Raw genomic sequence first — 23,043 nt, forward strand, 5'->3', positions numbered from 1 at the left:
GGCCAGACCGTCATCATCCCAGGCCCCAGCTGTGTGGCCAAGACCCAGCACCTTTTTACTGGGATTAAATGGAGACCTGCTGTCCTGACCACTACGGTCAGAAACGTAGCACCTCTGACACTCAGCACCTCTGACATGTCACCTGTCACTCCAGTGAGGGGACACTTGGGAAAGTGCCAGCTAGGTTGTATGACTGTGAGAGTCCTGAGGCATGCTTATTACTTATATGTACTGTAAACATGCACAAGCTAGTCACTTGTCTAAGCAGTACTTCAGTATACATACAGTACAGCTAGGACTAGGGTCATCATGAATTGGAACAGAGAGCTGCAGGGTTGCTGTCAAACCACTTCAATTCCACTTCAATTCAGATTAACTGAAATTCTGAACCCTGAAGAGCTGAGAAAACACAGGGGGGACTGTACTGATGACTAGGATCACCAGACATACAATACCAGTCAAATGTTTGGACACACCTACTTGTTCAAGGGTTTTTCTTTATTTTTACTATTTTCTACATTGTAGAATAATAGTGAAGATATCAAAACTATGGAATAACACATATGGAATCATGTAGTAACCAAAAAAGTGTTAAACAAATCAAAATATATTTTATATTTGAGATTCTTCAAATAGCCACCCTTTGCCTTGATGACAGCTTTGCACACTCTTGGCATTCTCTCAACCAGCTTCACCTGGAATGCTTTTCCAACAGTCTTGAAGTAGTTCCCACATATGCTGAGCACTTGTTGGCTAGTTTTCCTTCACTCTGCCGTCCGACTCATCCCAAACCATCTCAACTGGGTTGAGGTTGGGGGATTGTGGAGGCCAGGTCATCTGATGCAGCACTCCATCACTCTCCTTCTTGGTAAAATAGCCCTTACACAGCCTGGAGGTGTGTTGGGTCATTGTCCTGTTGAAAAACATATGATAGTCCCACTAAGCCCAAACCAGATGGGATGGCGTATCGCTGCAGAATGTTGTGGTAGCCATGCTGGTTAAGTGTGCCTTGAATTCTAAATAAATCACAGAGTGTCACCAGCAAAGCAACCCCACACAATAACACCTCCTCCTCCATGCTTTACGGTGGGAAATACACATGCGGAGATCATCCGTTCACCCACACCGCGTCTCACAAAGACACGGCGGTTGGAACCCAAAATCTCCAATTTGGACTCCAGACCAAAGGACAAATTTCCACCGGTCTAATGTCCATTGCTCGTGTTTCTTGGCCCAAGCAGGTCTCTTCTTATTATTGGTGTCCTTTAGTAGTGGTTTCTTTGCAGCAATTCGACCATGAAGGCCTGATTCATACAGTCCCCTCTGAACAGTTGATGTTGAGATGTGTCTGTGACTTGAACTCTGTGAAGCATTTATTTGGGCTGCAATTTCTGAGGTTGGTAACTCTAATGAACTTGTCCTCTGCAGCAGAGGTAACTCTAGGTCTTCCATTCCTGTGTTGGTCCTCATGAGAGCCAGTTTCATCATAGCGCTTGATGGTTTTTCCCGACTGCACTTCAAGAAACTTTCAAAGTTCTTGAAATTGTCCGGATTGACTGACCTTGATGTTTTAAAGTAATGATGGACTGTCGTTTCTCTTTGATTATTTGAGCTGTTCTTGCCATAATATGGACTTGGTCTTTTACCAAATAGGGCTATCTTCCGTATACCCCCCCCCTACCTTGTCACAACAACTGATTGGCACAAACGCATTAAGAAGGAAAGAAATTCCACAAATTAACATTTAAGAATTTGTGGAATTTGTAAGAGCGTCTGCTAAATGACGTAAATGTAAATGTAAGAAGGCACACCTGTTAATTGAAATGCATTCCAGGTGACTACCTCATGAAGCTGGTTGAGAGAATGCCAAGAGTGTGCAAAGCTGTCATCAAGGCAAACGGTGGCTATTTGAGGAATTTGTTTAACACTTTTTTGGTTATTACATGATTCCATATGTGTTATTTCATAGTTTTGATGTCTTCACTATTATTCTACAATGTAAAAAATAGTAAAAATAAAGAAAAACACTTGAATGAGAAGGTGTGTCCAAACTTTTGACTGGTAGTGTACATGGGGACAGAGGGTTATGATGTCACAGTGGACGGTACCGATGACGAGGAGGCGCGTGCTGGCAGTGATGCTGGTGACCACATTGGTGGCCACACACTCCCATTCCCCATGATCCTCCTTGCTGAGGGACAGGAACTGTAAGCTGCCGCTGGATAGGATGTTGTGCTTACTCTTGCTGGGCTTTCCCACCTTGAACACACACATGCACACACACAAACACACACACACACACACACACACACACACACACACACAGTTCACTGGTTGTCATATTACAAAAGCAGTTAAGAGTTTTCCATGTTTCTCTTCCCAGACCAATCCCAGCTGTAGTGTGGTTTCATACCTTCCTCCAGGTGATGGTTGGTATCTCAGGGTCTCCCGAGGCAGCACAGGGGATGACCAGCTCTCTACCAGCCTCCTGGCGGTACTCCCCGCCAGGCCTCACGTTAAAGTAGGGGGGATCCTGTGGGCCAACACACACACAATGTCATAGACCAAGTCTCACAACAAGTCTCACCAAAAGGGGGAGAAAGAAGACTACACATATCACATTTGGTCAGAGGTTTCTTCCAGTACCAGTACCTTTAGCACCAGAGTGGCTGGGTCAGACTGGCCCATAGTACCCAGAGCGTTGTAAGGCATACAGGTGTAGGTGCCGAGGGAGTCTTCTGTGGCCTCCGCCACCCGAATACTCCCATCCGGCGCCTGGCTCCATCCGGGGTACTGGGACAGGAGAGAGGAGGTACACTTAACATCACAGGGATGCAATATTCTCCACAGCATGTCAGGGCCTGTATTCAAAGAGCGTTAAAGAAGGAGTGCTGATCTAGGATCCGTGTCCATATTATCGCATTCATTATGGTCTAAAATGGAAAACCTAAAAGGGATCCTAGATCAGCAATTCTACTCTGGGATACTTTGTAAACAGCTGTTATGGTGAATGAGGTGTAATCAGCATCAGTCTAGATAGACAGCGGCAGACTGAGACTGACCTTCTCCACTCTGAGAGGGTAGCCATCTTTCTCCCACTTCACTGATATCACCGGCGGGTTGGCGTCCGCCGGGCAGCGGATGACCCCTGGCAGTTTCCGTGGGACATATATGACGGAGGGCATGTTGAGCACACGGGCAGGGTCTGAGAGTCAGAGGTTAGAGGTCAGAGGTCAAAGAGGACAGAGCATGAGTTTTTGTGCAGATGGACAGGAGATGGTTTTAGTGAAAATAGACTGGAGCATAAAGTCTGAAACTGTTTAATCACAATTACAACTGCCAGGTACTTCTCCTATAATACGTTGGTCGGTATGGAAACCATTTAAGAAATAGTATTTTATAAGTTACTTAATGGCGGCCCAAGCTAGCTGCTAACTAATTGTCTTTAGCTATGAACTTGGATAGTACATAACAGGAAAAAGGACAGTTCTGTAAGACAGCAGAATTTGGTTTATCGTTTCAGCAAGGGGTTCTGGTCACCCTCTGAAGCCAATCACACAAACAGTCATGGTCGGCTGCATACTCTCTCTCTCTCTCTCTCTCTCTCTCTCTCTCTCTCTCTCTCTCTCTCTCTCTCTCTCTCTCTCTCTCTCTCTCTCTCTCTCTCTCTCTCTCTCTCTCTCTCTCTCTCTCTCTCTCTCTCTCTCTCTCTCTCTCTCTCTCTCTCTCTCTCTCTCTCTCTCTCTCTCTCTCTCTCTCTCTCTCTCTCTCTCTCTCTCTCTCTCTCTCTCTCTCTCTCTCTCTCTCTCTCTCTCTCTCTCTCTCTCTCTCTCTCTCTCTCTCTCTCTCTCTCTCTCTCTCTCTCTCTCTCTCTCTCTCTCTCTCTCTCTCTCTCTCTCTCTCTCAGAACACAGAAATCAATGACCAGCGACTCCAGAGGAAATTAGCATAGTAGCAAACACGCTTAGAATGATGTTTAAAAAAAATGTCCGGCCTGGTGGCATTTCCCTCCCACATAGCAGATGAACTAAAAGGTCACCGTTTCAATTCAGTCCGGCACATTGAGGAGACCAGGACAGACTGAGCAGCATGCTATGGGGTGAGACTAGCAGACTGTCTCTGTCAGTGTCTAGCAATGGAAGATAAACAACTCTACAGAGACTGGAATCATAGATGGGAAAAAATGCTAAGAATATGGTGATGAGAGTGGCCCTGCCAAGATGATGAGTATTAGGAATATCTAATCATTCCCTCGTCCCGACCATTGACTCTGAAATTCAGCTAAAGGTGGAAAGGTTTCAGCAGGGCGATATGTATGGTACTGAAACACCAATGACAATACAGCAGCAGTGTTCTGGCTGCCACTATGCAGGCTGTGATACTGTTGTTTCTCATCCTGTTCCAGTACAGCCAGCCAGCCTCGTCTGCCCCTCCTCCTCCCTCCGTCGCCATGGTAACACTCACACTGAACAGAGAGGTGTGCTGATGCTGATGGTGGAGTTCCGAGGCTGTTGCTTGGGCTGCAGGTGTATTTCCCAGCATCCTCTGGTTTCACCCGGAAGATGTGGAGGGTTCCGTCGATGAGGATGCGGACTCGGTTTTTCAGGTCACTGCCGAGAGGAAGCAGACAGTTATCGAATATGCCATAACATAGAAACACACTCACACACTGGGGGCTGGTTAATGCAATTGCACAAGCCTGCCATGAGAGGGCAGCATTTGGTCAAATCCATCCAGGCTGAATAGGTTCCAAAAGATGGAGCAATTGTATGTCAAATAAATCCCCTAATTTCCACAATCACCTGATGTTGCAGCCCTCGTGTTTTCTCTCTCACTGCCACTTTAAATGAAGTACCCTCATGAAGAGTACACTGGCAGATATTCTATTCCTGCTGTGTTTCAAACAAAGAACAAACACACTGCACACCATGTTCATTTGAGTAATATTTGAGAGGACATTATGCAAAATAAATAGCAGAGGGAATATTTTCATCTAAACTATGAACTATGTATCTATTTGACTAAATAAATTGTATGATTAGACTAAAAATACCATTTCATGATAGACTGTTGGCTCCAACGATAGACCAAAGATTGTAAGCAGCCCAACTAGGATAGTAGTGTCTTATCCTAGGGTTGATTATGCACAGCCTTTTTCTAGGCCTTTAGAAAACAATTTGAGATGGGCCTCTTTCTAAAGGACTCTCTGATAGGTTGATTCTCCCAGACAGACACTTGGTCTCCCTGTCACTTGTTCTTTCTAAAACGTCTCCATCACTAAACTAAAGCAGTGCTTGGGGCGAGTCTGACAGAGCTCCTGGCTACGCTTCAGATCATTACTACAGTATAAGAGGCATGTGGTATTGTCATCAGACCGCGCTAACCCGGCTGGCGTGCTCCAGACAGCCCCCTGCTAAGCCCTCTCTTACTGCTGCCAGACTACAGCAGGACAGGGCACCAGCACACACACACACACAGTCCCACACACACACAGTCATATTCACAACATTAGGACAGGGTCTGGAAGACCCAAATACGCCAAACACAGAACAAAAGACTTGAAGATCACAGGAGAGGACACAAGATTCTAAAGCCTTTAGATGACAGGGTGGAAAAGACTCAAAACCAAAGGGAAGGCACACAGACAAACAGACACACAAACAGACACTCGATTATAACTTTACTTCTTAGTGAAGTAGACGTTATCTTCCTCCCAAAACCAGGTGTATGTCAGGTTGCCAGGATACGCCTCTGCTTGACAGGTGAAGCGTGCATTCTGGGATATGTTGACAGTGATGTTCTCTGGCGGTGACTTAATATATGGTGGCCCTAGAGGAAACAAATAAAGGCTTTTAGTGTACAATAAAACCTACACTGAACAACAATATATTTTACTGAGTTACAGTTCATATAAGGAAATCAGTCAATTGAAATAAATTAATTAGGCCCTAATCTATAGATTTCACATGACTGGGAAAACAGATATGCATCTGTTGGTCACAGATACCTTAGTAAAAAGGTTAGGGGTGTGGATCAGTCTGTATCTGGTGTGGCCATAACTTGCCTCATGCAGCGTGAAACATCTCCTTTGCAGAGTTGATCAGGCTGTTGATTGTGGCCTGTGATATGTTGTCGCTCTCCTCTTCAATGGCTATGCGAAGTTACTGGATATTGGTGGAAACTGGAACACGCCGTCGTGCACGTTGATCCAGCGCATCCCAAACATGCTCAATCGGTGACATGTCTGGTGAGTATGCAGACCATGGAAGAACTGGGACATTTTCAGCTTCCAGGAATTGTATAGATCCTTGCAACATGGGGCTGTGCATAATCATGCAGAAACATGAGGTGATAGCGGCGGATGAATCACACAACAATGGGCCTCAGGATCTTGTCACGGTATCTCTGTGCATTGAAATTGCCATCGATAAAATGCAATTGTGTTCGTTGTCCATAGTTTATGCCTGCCCATACCATAACCCCACCGCCACCATGGGGCACAACGTTGACATCAGCAAACCGCTCGCCCACACGACACCATACACGCTCTATGCCATCTGCCCAGTACAGTTGATACCGGGATTCATCCGTGAAGAGCACACTTCTCCAGCGTGCCAGTGGCTCTCTAAAATGACGTTGGAGGCGCTTTGTGTTGTGTGACAAAACTGCACATCTTATAGTTTATTGTCCCCAGCACAAGGTGCACCTGTGTAATGATCATGCTGTTTAATCAGCTTCTTGATATGCCACATCTGTCAGGTGGATGGATAATCTTGGCAAAGGTGAAATGCTCACTAACAGGGATGTAAACAAATTTGTGCACAAAATTTGAGAGAAATTTGCTTTTTGTGGGTATGGAACATTTCTGGGATCTTTTATTTCAGCTCATGAAACATGGGACAAAAACTTTACATGCTGCGCTTATATTTTTATTCAGTGTAGATATGGATACTGAAATTATTATCTTATGACCCATTCAGACAGCATCTGTTTATTGTTACATAGGTACAGTAGACCCCTGGCACAGTCTTCTCTCTAGTAGCCTATGAGATACAATAAGCAGGCATATTGTAACTTGAATCACACACTTGGTTGCCAGACTTGCAGATGCCTCCACAGCATGAACCCTCGGTGCCCTGAGGTTGCTGCTCTGCTCTCTATCTCTCTGTACTATATTACAGACAGTGAAACGTAAGCTGTCTTTTATAAGTGGGCCCAGCTACAAGCCTCCTGATTATTTCCTTAATACACACTGAATGGCTTTTTACATCAGGAGGGACTACTGAAAGAGTGGTTAAGTCACAGAACAAATAAAAACAGATCATTTTAGTGAGAATCACGACTCCTCCGATAGCTGCTTGTAATTGCTCAGGGAGCCTTAGACAACTTCACTGGCACATTTCCACAGAGCCTGCTTATGGATGGATACTCCTTAGTGAAAAACAAAAACAGGCTGCAATTTTGCTGGTGTACAAAACTCATGATATCTGCAGATTTATTCCAATTCACTCTCGATTTGTAAAAGCCTTATTCCAACCATCTAAGACATGTATGAGGTTTATGAGGATGTTTCAGAGTCAGATCAATTCATTTAAACCTTTCCCCACACCTGTCAGCTGTTCTAGACAGCCCTCACCTTCATGTATTATCAGGCATGTGCATGCAGTGTGTGTGTGTGTGTTTAGAGGTCAGTAGAGTAAACCTTCCTCAAAATCCACGATGTAACCAAGTACTTCTTGCCCATACTCCTTTCAGACACTTGCACATTGACTGAAATTGACACATCTTTACACCACCATCAAACCTAACAAGCCTACCATAAAACCAACCTGCTCCATCGTCTGTAATATACAGCCTGTTAGCTCATCCAGTGCTTGTTTTGATAGAAAGAGAGAGAGCGAGAGAATGTGTGTGTATGTGTGTGTGTGCATGCGTGAGTACGTTTGTGTGTGTGCGTGTTTGATGTAGACAGAGGCGCAAAGGCAGGAAGTTGAGGAAGCCTGTATCAGATCCATCTATCTGAGCAGAGCAGAGACCAGATCTGTGTCTGTCTAGCAAAGAGAGAGTCTGGTTAATGTACCGGAGACAGACAGTGATGTATGCCTCAGACAGACAGTGATATGCACACACACACACACACACATACACACACACACACACCACCACCACCAGCAGCCACAGACTATGTCAGGAGAAGATTTAAGAGTATTGACTGATACAGACTAAACCATACGACCAGACTGATCAAATCAAACACTAACCCTGCATACTGTGACAAAGGCAGGAAACAGAGACTGTTTAAGTGGATAGCGGCAGGACTTAATTTCTCCATCTTAAACACAATCTAGACACTGTACTGCATAGCTGTACGTGTGTAATAGATGTTTAATAGCAGGTGTAAGGTAAAAATAGCCTAAAGATTCTCTGATAAGGGATTATTCAGACAGTCAGGATAAACGGTTCTTTCAGTATTCAGCCAGCAATTGTCCTAGGAACCTTCTCCTCAAAACTCATAATCAGTAATCAGTGTGCACCTCAATAGAGAAAAGTCATGATTTCTCCCTCACACCACAATAACAACCTTTGAAGTTGCATCCATTTGTGACGTTACAGTGTGACCATTACTCTCTTACCTTGGACCAGCAGACGGGTGGTGTGGAGCACCTCTCCCTGGTTGCTGAAGGCTCGACACGTATACGCCCCTCTGTCGTCCCGAGTGATCCCCAGCACCGTCAGACTCCCATCAAGCACCTGGGGTGGACATGTTTGTGAGAGACAGAGCAAACATACAGACATGGTATTTATAAGCATTACCTAGTGAAATGGCACACCAAAATCAAGGCAGGCTTGAGGTTTTCTGTCTTTGGTAGGAATGTATGTTTTATAGAGAGCATACAACCAATACTCTAAAGTCTAAACTCTTTATCATGTAATTCTCTAATTAATCTCGTTCCCAGACACTTCCGCAAAGAGTCTGGTGGACCAATGTGTCAAACTTGGCCTTCGTGAGCCAATACAGAGAGCCGGGAGAAACACCTTCCCCCTAACTCTCTCCCATACGCTAGCAAACCACAAGCACAGAGCCACGCCTTGCAGTTGTCTGAATCGCTAAAATTAAATGACAAATACTTTACTCAGGAGGTCACACCCATAGAATTCTATGGTCACTCCCACTTAGGAAAACTTTGAGTGGTTGATATCTCAGGCTTATATGCACTGTGCGCAATAGCCTGGGGATGAGGTTATTCTCTAATTAACTTTGGTTGTGATGTGAAGCTAATCTCTCCAAGCGGTAACCTGGGAAACGTCTCACTGTGCGCCTGTATTTCCTCACCCCTCTGCCGAGGAGGACACTGACAGGAACCAATAAACAGGGAGGGAAGACATTAACCCAACCTAATAAAAATACCCTAGTAATTTATGCAGTAGGGTTGCTGGGTTCTGTCCACTCAGGTTACACACAGCTGTAGCCCTGTCCATTCAAGCCAATGTGAGGAAATCTGCTAAACCTCTCAAACCTTTCAAACCTTTCAGCCAAGAGAGTTTAGCAGCCACTAGACACACACAAACAGTGGTCCATCCTGCCTTGGGTCAGCCCAGCTGAGGTAGGACTCCCTGTTAATCCCACTCCATAGCTGGGCCACAGTTATGACACAGTAACCTACACTACACTTGCAGCAGTGTAATAGTCAGCAGGCCGTTTTTATAGCTATAGGGAAGGAGAATGGGGAGGGGAGGATGAGGAGACGAAGGAGGAGGAGGAGGAGGACGATGAGGAGGAGACGAAGGACGAGGAGGAGGATAATGACTTTCAGACACAACATATTGATTAATGTGTGGGATCTCAAACAGCAGGGGGTGCTGAGATGATGACCATGATTCCTCCTCTTCTCTCCATTGTCACATTCCTGCCATTCTCTACCAAGTCCTCATGGACACCAGTTATCCATGGCGTGCAAACATTACCACCATCTCTTTACTACGATGGGAGTCCTCAAATGTATACACTATGGCTTGGTTTGGGTATATAAACGTTTTTCCAGTTTCCTCTCACAGCAAACCAACCACATGGAAATCAAAAGCAATTTGAGGGTTCAAACAAATCATAAACATATTCCACCCTCACTACCAATATGCCTAAATGCTGTCTGCATCAAAGCATGCATTTTGATGTGAGGCACTTGGCTCACCGTTGATATTCATGTTTAGTATAACATTCATATTAAGAATAATGTAATATTGATGCAGTAGGAGGGGGTTAATAATGCATGAGGAAGTCCTCCGATCATTTACTAAGGCAAACATGTTAAAGCCCTGGGCTCATCCACTCTGACCTTTGATGAAGCTGTGGTGTGGGAGCATTAGAGGGGTGAGAGAGAGGGATGAGAGAGGGGTGAGAGAGGAGTGAGAGCAGGGTGAGAGAGAGGGGTGAGAGAGGGTAGAAGAAAAGGATGAGAGAGGGATGAGAGAGAGAAACAAGAGAGGGGTGAGTGAGAGGGGTGAGAGAGGGAAGAGAGGGGTTAGCAAGAGAGATAAGAAAGGGGTTGAGGAAAGGAATGAGAGAGGGGTGAGAGAGAGTGAGGGGTGAGAGAGAGAGAGAGAGAGAGAGAGAGAGAGAGAGAGAGAGAGAGAGAGAGAGAGAGAGAGAGAGAGAGAGAGAGAGAGAGAGAGAGAGAGAGAGAGAGAGATGAGAGATGAGAGATGAGAGATGAGAGATGGATAAGAGCTGGGTAAGAGTTGGATGAAAGAAATGGGTGAAAGAGGGATGAAAGAAGGGTGACTGGCTAAGAGAGGGATGACAAAGGGATGAGAGAGGGGTGAGAGAGGGATAAAACAGAGGGCCAGCTCGCTCGCTGAGTGACAGAAACTATGACACGGGAATGAAGAGAGCTGTCACTTCCTGTACATCACACATCAAGTCCAAATGTTAGGTGCAGCCTTCAGCAAGCTCAGGGATTTACTCCATCTGAAACATCTGAGTGTAGGGGGGGCTGAGAGAGGGGGGAGAGAGGGGGTTGTCCATGGTTCACTGAGTTCCTTAAAGAGAACTGGAACACTAACGCAAAACATGACAAATGAGAGAGGGGGTGCAGCCGAGGCTTGACACGCCTGGACTGTTCTTCCTCCCTTCAGGGACCCGCCCTCTGCAGGCATTCTGCAGCCTGACTGACAGACGCTCCTGTCCAATCACAGACATGCAAGACAGTCCAATTAAGGGCTTCTCGATCTGCAATCTGTGTGCAGTGAAAAGTGTAGAGACAGACAGACAGCAGTCTCACATACAGTGCATTCGGAAAGAATTCAGACCCCTTTACTTTTTCCACATTTTGTTAAGTTACAGCCTTATTCTAAAATAGATTAAATCGTTTTTTCCCTCATCAGTCTACACACAATACCCCATAATAACGAAGCAAAAACAGGTTTTTAGAAAACGGAAATATCCCATTTACATACAGTACCAGTCAAAAGTTTGGACATCTACTCATTCCAGGGTTTTTCTTTATTTTTACTATTTTCTACATTGTATAATAATAGTGAAAACATCAGAACTATGAAATAACACATATGGAATCATGTAATAACCAAAAAAGTGTTAAACGAATCAAAATATATTTTAGATTTTAGATTCTTCAAAGTAGCCACCCTTTGCCTTGATGAACCTTTGCACACTCTTGGCATTCTCTCAACCAGCTTCATGAGGTAGTCACCTGGAATGCATTTCAATTAACAGGTGTGCCGTCTTAAATGTTAATTTGTGGAATTTCTTTCCTTCTTAATGTGTTTGAGACAAAAAGTTGTGTTGTGACAAGGTAGGGGTGGTATACAGAAGATAGCCCTATTTGGTAAAATACCAAGTCCATATTATGGCAAGAACAGCTCAAATAAGCAAAGAGAAACGACAGTCCATCATTACTTTAAGTCATGAAGGTCAGTCAATCTGGAAAATTTAAAGCGCTATGATGAAATTGGCTCTAATGAGGACCGCCACAGGAAAGGAACACCCAGAGTTACCTCTGCTGCAGAGGATAAGTTCATTAGAGTTAACTGCACCTCAGATTGCAGCCCAAATAAATGCTTCACAGAGTTCAAGTAACAGACACATCTTAACATCAACTGTTCAGAGGAGACTGCGTGAATCAGCCCTTCATGGACGAATTGCTGCAAAGAAACCACTACTAAAGGACACCAATAAGAAGAAGAGACTTGCTTGGGCCAAGAAACACGAGCGATGGACATTAGACCGGTGGAAATCTATCCTTTGGTCTGATGAGTCCAAATGTGAGATTTTTGGTTCCAACCGCCGTGTCTTTGTGAGACGCAGAGTAGGTGAACGGATGATCTCTGCATGTGTGGTTCCCACCCTGAAGCATGGAAGAGGAAGTGTGATGGTGTGGGGGTGCTTTGCTGGTGACACTGTCTGTGATTTATTTAGAATTCAAGGCACACTTAACCAGCATGGCTACCAGAGCATTCTGCAGCGATACGCCATCCCATCTGGTTTGCGCTTAGTGGGACTATTTTCAACAGGACAATGACCCAAAACACACCTCCAGGCTGTGTAAGGGCTATTTTACCAAGAAGGAGAGTGATGGAGTGCTGCATCAGATGACCTGGCCTCCACAATCACCCGATCTCAACCCAATTGAGATGGTTTGGGATGAGTTGGACCGCAGAGTGAAGGAAAACTCCTTCAAGACTGTTGGAAAAGCATTCCAGGTGAAGCTGTTTGAGAGAATGCCAAGAGTGTGCAAAGCTGTCATCAAGGCAAAGGGTGGCTACTTTGAAGAATCTAAAATCTAAAATATATTTTGATTTGTTTAATACTTTTTTGTTTACTACATGATTTCATATGTGTTATTCCATAGTTTTGATGTCTTCACTATTATTCCTCAATGCAAAAAATAGTGAAAATAAAGAAAACCCTTGAATGAGTAGGTGTGTCCAAACTTTTGACTGGTACTGTAAGTATTCAGACTATTTACTCAGTACTTTGTTGAAGCACCTTGGCAGCGATTACAGCCTTGAGTCTTCTTGCATATGACGTTACAAGCTTGGCATACCTGTATTTGGGGAGTTTCTCCAATTATTCTCTGTAGATCCTCTCAACCTCTGTCAGGTTGGATGGGGAGCGTCGCTGCACAGCTATTTTCAGGTCTCTCCAGGGATGTTCGATCAGGTCCAAGTCCGGGCTCTGGCTGGGCCACTCAAGGACATTCAGAGACTTGTCCCGAAGCCACTCCTGCAAAGTCTTGGCTGTGTGCTTAGGTTTGTTGCCCTGTTGGAAGGTGAACCTTCGCCCCAGTCTGAGGTCCTGAGCGCTCATCTTTGCTTCAATCCTGACTAGTCTCCCAGTCCCTGCCGCTGAAAAACATCCCCACAGGATGATGCTGCCACCACCATGCTTCACCGTAGGGATGGTGCCAGGTTTCCTCCAGATGTGACGCTTGGCATTCAGGCCAAAGTGTTCAATCTTGGTTACATCAGTCCAGAGAATCTTGTTTCTCATGGTCTGAGAGTCCTTTAGGTGCCTTTTGGCAAACTCCAAGCGGGCTGTCATGTGCCTTTTACTGAGGAGTGGCTTCCGTCTGGCCACTCTACCATAACGGCCTGATTGGTGGAGTGCTGCAGAGATGGTTGTCCTTGTGGAAGGTTCCTCCATCTCCATAGAGGAACTCTGGAGCTCTGTCAGAGTGACCATCAGATTCTTGGTCACCTCCCTGACTAAGGCCCTTCTCCCCAGATTGCTCAGTTTGGCCCGGGCGGCCAGCTCTAGGAAGAGTCTTGGTGGCTCAAAACTTCTTCCATTTAAGAATGATGGAGGCCACTGTATTCTTGGGGACCTTCAATGCTGCAGAAATTTTTTGGTACCCTTCCCCAGATCTGTGCCTCGACACAATCCTGTCTCTGAGCTCTACGGACAATTCCTTCAATCTCATGGCTTGGTTTTTGCTCTGACATGCACTGTCAACTGTGGGACCTTACATAGACAGGTGTGTGTCTATCCAAATCATGTCCAATCAATAGAATTTACCACAAGTGGACTCCAATCAAGTTGTAGAAACATCACAAGGATGATCAATGGAAACAGGATGCACTTGAGCTCAATTTCGAGTCTCATAGCAAAGCGTCTCAATACTTATGTAAATAGGGTATTTCTGTTTTGTTTTTTTATAAATTAGTGAAAATTTCAAAAAACCTGTTTTCACGTTGTGATTATGGGGTATTGTGAGTAGATTGATGAGCGAAAAAAATAATTTAATCCATTTTAGAATAAGGCTGTAACATAACAAAATGTGGAAAAAGTCAAGGGGTCTGAATACTTTTTGAATGCACTGTATACTCAGGCAGATGGTGGTGTGTGCTGAAGATTTCCTCCAGCACACACAACCACACCTATAGACTGCCTTCCATGCTTTAACATGAGTTATGAAACAGACTGTATTTTAAGTTAAGACAATAACCTACTGTATTGCTACCAAAATAGAGTAGATTGAGAGAATGTTTTGGCGTCTGTGAAAGCTTTTACGGTATATCTACAGCTTAGTCTGAGTACCCAGATAGAAGAAAAATGCATGTTTTTAATCAAAACAAATCATACATTTTCACAAAAAGAGTGTAGCATTCACAACTGTAAATTGTCATCATTAGACTTCCCTAAACTGATCAAATCAAATCAAATTGTATTTGTCACATGCGCCGAATACAACAGGTGTAGACCTTACTGTGAAATGCTTACTTACAAGCCCTTAACCAACAATGCAGTTTTAAGAAAAATAAGAGTTAAGAAAATATTTACTAAATAAACTAAAGTTTAAAAAAAAGAAAGAAAGTTACACAATAGAATAACAATAACGAGGCTGTATACAGGGGGTACCGGTACCGAGTCAATGTGCGGGGGTACAGGTTAGTCGAGGTAATTGAGGTAATATGTACATGTAGGTAGGTGTAAAGTGACTATCCATAGATAATAAACAGTGAGTAGCAGCAGCGTACAAAAAATAAATAAATAAGGGGGGGTCAATGCAAATAATTCAGGTAGCCATTTGATTAACTGTTCAGCAGTCTTATGGCTTGGGGGTAGAAACTGTTAAGAGGCCTTTTGAACCTAGACTTGGCACTCCGGTACTGCTTGCCGTGTGGTAGCAGAGAGAACAGTCTATGACTAGGGTGGCTGGAGTCTTTTACCATTTTTAGGGCCTTCCTCTGACACCGCCTGGTATAGAGGTCCTGGATGGCAGGAAGGTTGGCCCCAGTGATGTACTGGGCCGTACACACTACCCTCTGTAGCGCCTTGCGGTCGGATGCCAAGCAGTTGCCATACCAGACGGTGATGCAACCAGTCAGGATGCTCTTGATTGTGCAGCTGTATAACTTTTTGAGGATCTGAGGACCCATGCCAAATCTTTTCAGTCTCCTGAGGGGGAATAGGGGTTGTCGTGCCCTCTTCACGACTGTCTTGGTGTGTTTGGAGCATGATAGTTTGTTGGTGATGTGGACACCAAGGAACTTGAAGCTCTCGACCTGCTCCACTACAGCCCCATCAATGTGAATGGGGGCGTGCTCGGCCCTCCTTTTCCTGTAGTCCACGATCAGCTCCTTTGTCTTGATCACGTTGAGGGAGAGGTTGTTGTCCTGGCACCACACATTGTTTTGGAGTCTGTGAAAGCTTGTATGGTATATCTACAGCCCAAGTACCCAGACCGAGGAAAAGGCATGTTTTTAGACGAATATTCAGTTTTAACAAAATGATCATCCATTCACAACTCAAATTGTCTTCATCAGACATGAGAACATTGTGTAGAGACTGTTTTGGAGTCCGTGAAAGCTTGTATTGTATAGCCTAGCCATACTGTTCAGTTGTTCTGAATATTTCCATACTGTTCAGTTGTTCTGAATATTTCCATACTGTTCAGTGCTTACTGTACTTTTGTTCCATAGTAAAAAAACAACAACATCAGGAGCAGTGACATCCTCAGAAGCCGTGGGGTGGGGGTGGTCTTAAGCATGCAAGACAGGAATAATATCTACGATTTCAACTTCACATCTGAATGACTCCAATACCTTAAAGGGCCTAATTATCTGGAATCCATATACATTCAAGGCTAATTTCCCTAAATATCAAAGAACGTCATGGCAGCCCTAGAAAATTGACAAATCCAACATTAACCTGGACCTAAAATAGAGTCACTTTCACAGGCCATTTCACTGCTGATTCAAGGTTTAAAGGGCATGTATTTCTAGCCCGAGGTACAGTACATTTGTTGTCCAGTTTGGCTTACCGTGTATTTTCCACTGGTTGCAAGCTCCTCCCCCTCCCTCAGCCAGCCGATCATTGGTTTGGGGTTTCCCTGGGCGGAGCAAGTCAGCAGCGTGCTGCCCCCCTCCTTGGCCTCCACATACTGTGGGGGCGTGGTCGTAAAAGTGGGAGGGGCTTTGGGAGAGAAAAAACAGCATTAGCATATTTCCTATCCACTGAGAATATCTTAATTTCTTGAAGGTTTTAAAAAGTTGGGAATTTCAGAGATGTGGCATAGTGTTCAAATTAACAGCCTATCAAAAGTCTTTATGCCCATGCATATCTAACCAGCATTACACAGGGATGAGGAATTACTGCTAAAAAAATCAAAAACACATTGATAAATCCCTGAAGTTTACTCTTAAGAAATGTGTTCCCTCTTCAATATAGGCAAATATGACCTAATCTACTCTCTATGAACCCATTGAAGAGTATCACATCACAACCATCTAACAGAATACATCCACTAATAAAACCAATCAGTACAGCATACTGCTCAGCTGTTCCTGGGCCTCGCTAATATCCTTATGGGTTTATCATCTATTTCAAGCTAACTAGCTGCTACACTATGTCTCATGAGTCAACTTCATTTTCTATCTCAAGGTAACTCTGGTTCTAAACAGCAGCAGCATTGTGCCATCCAGGACGTACATGTCAGGCGGTGTCTGAGAAGGCCCCCAAAATTGCAAAAGACTCCAGCCACCCGAGACATGGACTGTTCTCCTTGCTCCCGTCCGGCAGACGGTACCGGTGCATCAAGGCTCAGACCAACAGACTCCTAAACAGCTTCTATCCCCTGGCCATATGACTGTTTAATGGCTAACAACTACTGCTCCCCCTCACACCTACGCTGCTGCTAAAATTATTATTGATTCGATTTATTACTACCACTACGTTGCTGTTCATTCATTATTGATTGCCGTTACCATTAGTATCTATCTATTTATCCAACTACTAGTCACAAGTACTCCTGTTTACATGTACAGTGCCTTCAGAAAGTATTCACACACCTTGACTTTTTCCACATTTTGTTGTGTTACAGCCTGAATTTAAAATGGATTAAATTGAGATTTTTTTTGTCACTGCACCCAATACACCCAATACCCCATAATGTCAAAGTGGAATTATGTTTTTCGACATTTTTGCCAATGAATAAAAAATGAAAAGCTGAAATTAGTCAATAAGTATTCAACCCCTTTGTTATGGCAAGCCTAAATAAGTTCAGGAGTAAACATTTGCTTAACAAGTCCCATAATGACTCCCGAGTGGCGCAGTGGTCTAAGGCAGTGCTAGCCTGGTTCGAGTCCAGGCTCTGTCGCAGCCGGCCGCGACCGGGAGACCCATGGGTGGCGCACAATTGGTCCAGCGTCGTCCAAGGTAGGGATGTGGGTTCGTTTACCACGGGGGGCCAGTATGAAAAAAATAAAAAATAAAAAATACATGTATGCATTCACTAACTGTAAGTCGTTCTGGATAAGAGCGTCTGCTAAATTACTTAAATGTAATAATAAGTTGCATGGACTCACTCGGTGTGCAATAATAGTGTTCATCATGATTTTTGAATGACTGCCTCATCTCTGTACCCTACATATACAATTATCTGTAAGGTCCCTGAGTCGAGCAGTGAATTTCAAACACAGATTCAACCACAAAGACCAGGGAGGTTTTCCAATGCCTCGCAAAGAAGGGCACCTATTGGTAGATGGGTAAAACATTTAAAAAGCAGACATTGAATATCCCTTTGAGCATGGTGAAGTTATTAATTACACTTTGGAGGGTGTATCAATACACCCAGTCACTACAAAGATACAGCATTCCTTCCTAATTCAGTTGCCAGAGAGGAAAGAAAACGCTCAGGGATTTCACCATGAGGCCAATGGTGACATTAAAACAGTTACAGAGTTTAATGGCTGTGATAGGAGAAAACTGAGGATGGATTAACAATATTGTAGTTACTCCACAATACTAACCTAATTGACAGAGTGAAAAGAAGGAAGCCTGTACAGAATAAATATATTCCAAAACATGCATCCTGTTTGCAACAAGGCATTAAAGTACCGTATTTTCCGCACTATAAGGTGCACTTAAAAGCCTTTAATTTTCTCAAAAAACGACAGTGCGCCTTATAATCCGGAGCGCCTTATATATGGATCAATTGGTTAATTGGTTGATCCATACTGGTTGTACACGGCGCTCAGTCAAAATGTTTCAGTATGAAAAAACAATGAAAACAATTTAATAATAATTAAATGTTTCAGTACGACTGGTAAACTACAAAGCCGCACCGCTTGCAGCATTACGGCTACCGTAGTCAGTAAACACCGGTACTGTGCTTACTCACAGTCCCACACCACTTGTGTGTGTATAAAGACCCCAAAATTGTTGTTAGAACGCTTAATAAAGTTTGACTTTATCTGACTGTTTTGTTGACATTCCCTTTAGCACAGCTCCATCTAGTGGATGCATAACGCAACCCCAGTCAAACGTTTGACTGCAGTATCTTCTATTCTATGCGCCTTATAATCCGGTGCGCCCTATTTATGAAAACAGTTCTAAAATAGGCCATTCATTGAAGGTGCGCCTTATAATCCGGTGCGCCTTATAGTGCGGAAAATACGGTAATACTGCAAATAATACACTTTTTGTCCTGAATACAAAGTGTTATGTTTGCGGCAAATACAATACAATACTGAGTACCACTCTACATATTTTCAAGCATAGTGGTGGCTGCATCATGTTTATGGGTATGTTTGTAAAGGACTGGGGAGTTTCTCAGGATAAAAAATCAATGGAATGGAGCTAAGCACAGGCAAAATCCAAGTGGAAAACCTGATTCAGGCTGTTTTCCACCAGACACTGGGAGATTAATTCACCTTTCAGCAGGACAATAACCTAAAACACAAGGCCAAATCTACACTGGAGTTGCTTACCAAGAAGACAGTGAATGTTCCTGAGTGGCCGAGTTACAGTTTTGACTTAAATCTACTTGAAAATCTATGGCAAGACCTGAAAATGGTTGTCTAGCAATGATAAGCAACCAATTTGACAGACCTTGAAGAATTTTTTTAAAGAATAATGGGCAAATGTTGCACAATCCAGGTGCTCTTAGAGACTTCCCGAGGAAGACTTACAGCTTTAAATCGCTGCCAAAGGTGATTCTACAAAGTATTGACTCAGGGGTATGAATAGTTATGTAAATGACATATTTCTTTCAATAGGTTTGCAATTTTGCAAGCTTTGTCATTATTGGGTATTGTGTGTAGATTGGTGAGATTTTTTACACTATTTAATCCATTTTGAATTCAGGCTGTAACACAACAAAATGTGGAATAAGTCAAGGGTTATGAATACTTTCTGAAGGCACTGTATATATATTACCACTAGTTATTACCATAAGTATTTATATATTCCTGCTAAAAGCCCTGTTTACATGTACAGTGGTGTGGAAAAGTGTTTGCCCCCTTCCTGATTTGTTATTTGTTTGCATGTTTGTCACACTTAAATGTTTCAGATCATCAAACAAATTTAAATATTAGTCAATGATAACACAAGTAAACACAAAATGCAGTTTTGAAATGAAGGTTGTTATTATTAAGGGAAAACAAAATCCAAACCCACATGGCCCTCTGTGAAAAAGTGATTGCCCCCTACAACCTAATAACTGGTTGGGCCACCCTTAGCAGCAACAACTGCAATCAAGCGTTTGCAATAACTTGCAATGAGTCTTTTACAGCGCTGTGGAGGAATTTTGGCCCACTCATCTTTGCAGAATTGTTGTAATTCAGCCACATTGGAGGGTTTTTGAGCATGAACTGCCCTTTTAAGGTCATGCCACAGCATCTCAATAGGATTCAGGGTAGGACTTTGACTAGGCCACTCCAAAGTCTTCATTTTGTTTTTCTTCAGCCATTCAGAGGTGGACTTGCTGGTGTGTTTTGGATCATTGTCCTGCTGCAGAACCCAAGTTCGCTTCAGCTTGAGGTCACGAACAGATGGCCGGACATTCTCCTTCAGGATTTTTTGGTAGACAGCAGAATTCATGGTTCCATTTATCACAGCAAGTCTTCCAGGTCCTGAAGCAGCAAAACAGGCCCAGACCATCACACTACCACCACCATATTTTACTGTTGGTATGATGTTATTTTTCTGAAATGCGGTGTTACTTTTATGCCAGATGTAATGGAACACACACCTTCCAAAAAGTTCAACTTTTGTCTCGTCAGTCCACAGAGTATTTTCCCAAAGGCCTTGGGGATCATCAAGATGTTTTCTGGCAAAAATGAGACGAGCCTTAATGTTATTTTTGCTCAGCAGTGGTTTTCGTCTTGGAACTCTGCCATGCAGGCTATTTTTGCCCAGTCTCTTTCTTATGGTGGAGTCATGAACACTGACCTTAACTGAGGCAAGTGAGGCCTGCAGCTCTTTGGATGTTGTTGTGGGGTCTTTTGTGACCTCTTGGATGAGTCGTCGCTGCGCTCTTGGGGTAATTTTGGTCGGCCGGCCACTCCTGGGAAGGTTCATCACTGTTCCATGTTTTCGCCATTTGTGGATAATGGCTCTCACTGTGGTTCGCTGGAGTCCCAAAGCTTTAGAAATGGCTTTATAACCTTTTCCAGACTGATGGATCTCAATTACTTTCTTTCTCATTTGTTCCTGAATTTCTTTGGATCTCGGCATGATGTCTAGCTTTTGAGGATCTTTTGGTCTACTTCACTTTGTCAGGCAGGTCCAATTTAAGTGATTCCTTGATTGAGAACAGGTGTGGCAGTAATCAGGCCTGGGTGTGGCTAGAGGAATTGAACTCAGGTGTGATAAACCACAGTTGAGTTGTGTTATAACAGGGGGGGCAAACACTTTTTCACACAGGGCCATGTAGGTTTGGATTTTGTTTTCCCTTAATAATAACAACCTTCATTTCAAAACTGCATTTTTTGTTTACTTGTGTTATCTTTGACTAATATTTAAATTTGTTTGATGATCTGAAACATTTAAGTGTGACAAACATGCAAACAAATAACAAATCAGGAAGGGGGCAAACACTTTTTCACACCACTGTATATCCGCCTATCACGCACACACTGACACTCTTGCACACACAAACACACTCACACTAACACCCAAACACTTACAAATACACACTCACCACCACACACACACCCCCCCACCTACCACTTATGCTGCTGCCATACTGTTTACTATTATTATTATTTATCCTGCTACCAGTCACTTTCTCCTAATCCCCGCCTACATGTACATATCTACCTCAAATTACTCCAGTATCCCTGCACATTGAACATTCAGTATTGGCACTGACCCTCTATATAGCTTCCTCTCTTACTTCTCGTGTTTTCTTTATTATATATATTTTTTAATTTTTAATTTTATTAGCTATATTATTTTAGACATTGATTAATGCACTGTTGGGTAGAGCTCGCAAGTTAAGCATTTCACTGTACTTGTGCATGTGACAATGAAACTTGAACTGAACTTAGCTGAAGAGAGGATCACACTCTCTCTCTACCCAAGTGGGTCATGGCTAGCCGATGGGAGTCTTGTCTTCACTTCTATCTGCACACACACCTGGTGTGGAGTAAACAACACACCAATTAGCATCCCTCACTGCACAATGCTCCTGTATTAAGACCACCAGAGACTACCATTAAGGAACTTCTTAAAGTGATGCAGCAGAGTTTTAAAAAAAACATTTCAGCCAGTAGTTTTGAAAATAGCGCTCACGTGCCAAAACAGGTCCCCAAAAATTGTGCACGTCATCTATTTCCATTTTCCATTTCATATGATATGTTACGTCCTGCTGAATTGTATGATATGTTACGAAAGTGCTTAAGATCCCGTTCAATCTCTTTAACAGCTGTTCTAGGCATTCTCTCAATGACTGCTTTGGGTATTGTCATTCTGCAAGGTTACTACAGTACAGTATATTCCTTTCTGCACATTTGTAAGTAACCACCTCTGGTTTTTGTAGTGATTTACAATGCAAATGTGCTCTATGGCCAACCATATTGTGGATTGTGGTGTAGATTATTTTCTATGAACAGGTCTATATCTTTGATTCACATCTATAATGTGGTTTAGATGACCTAACATTTCTTTACACTAAGTAGCTGGCAAACGGGAGGTGGCATTTACTGCAAGCGGATTGGTCGACAGGGGAGTTCTTTCCGCCCATCAGGGTCAACACATCAGTACATATGTGTCACCAAGTGGTGAACTTTGGAGATGTTCTACAAAAAGCCATGTCGAGCATCACAATCTCGCCCTAATTTCCTAATTTTCACGTCTCCTTTATTTCTGGATTCAGATGCTTCTGTTTTCACACCACTCCCATCTGTAGAACAGATGGCCTTATAGCTCAATACCTGCTCCCCAACATTTCTCCTTCTCTCCTCCTCACTCTGATTCTCTGCCTTCCTCTCCTTCTCTCTCATTCTCGCCATCTCTCTTTCTCCTGCTCCCTGGAAGACTGCTCCTCGGGGATGCACAGTTTTTTACACCTTTTTTCTTTGATTTCCCTTTATGAGCAGATTTCAGACAAAATGAACATTTACAGCACAGAGCCAGCCAGAGTGGGAGAGAGAGCGTCTTTTCCCTGAGGACTGCTACTTACAGCAAGAAAGGATCATGATGCATTTTTATCGAATTGCAGCATATATTTAGCCCTTTACTGTTTACTGTACTTTACTTTCCATCCGCAACCCAACAACCATTTTCCCTCAAGGCATCAAGAG

General features: G+C 43.5%; 1 protein-coding gene across 1 annotated transcript in view; it reads right to left on the bottom strand.

The window, feature by feature from the left end:
- LOC311105493 (protein turtle homolog B-like) overlaps positions 1–23,043 on the bottom strand; it is a gene marked incomplete at both ends in the record, with an annotated part of 54,795 nt that overhangs the window by 9,993 nt on the left and 21,759 nt on the right. The window contains 8 exons of the mRNA XM_084147663.1: positions 2,109–2,259; positions 2,414–2,533; positions 2,653–2,793; positions 3,063–3,205; positions 4,465–4,610; positions 5,685–5,829; positions 8,634–8,751; positions 16,281–16,432. Of these exons, the coding sequence (XP_084003789.1) occupies positions 2,109–2,259; positions 2,414–2,533; positions 2,653–2,793; positions 3,063–3,205; positions 4,465–4,610; positions 5,685–5,829; positions 8,634–8,751; positions 16,281–16,432 (1,116 nt within the window). The remainder of the gene's footprint in view (positions 1–2,108; positions 2,260–2,413; positions 2,534–2,652; positions 2,794–3,062; positions 3,206–4,464; positions 4,611–5,684; positions 5,830–8,633; positions 8,752–16,280; positions 16,433–23,043) is intronic.

Source organism: Coregonus lavaretus, assembly GCF_964263955.1.
Source record: "Coregonus lavaretus genome assembly, chromosome: 30".
NCBI classification, from domain to species: Eukaryota; Metazoa; Chordata; class Actinopteri; order Salmoniformes; family Salmonidae; genus Coregonus; species Coregonus lavaretus.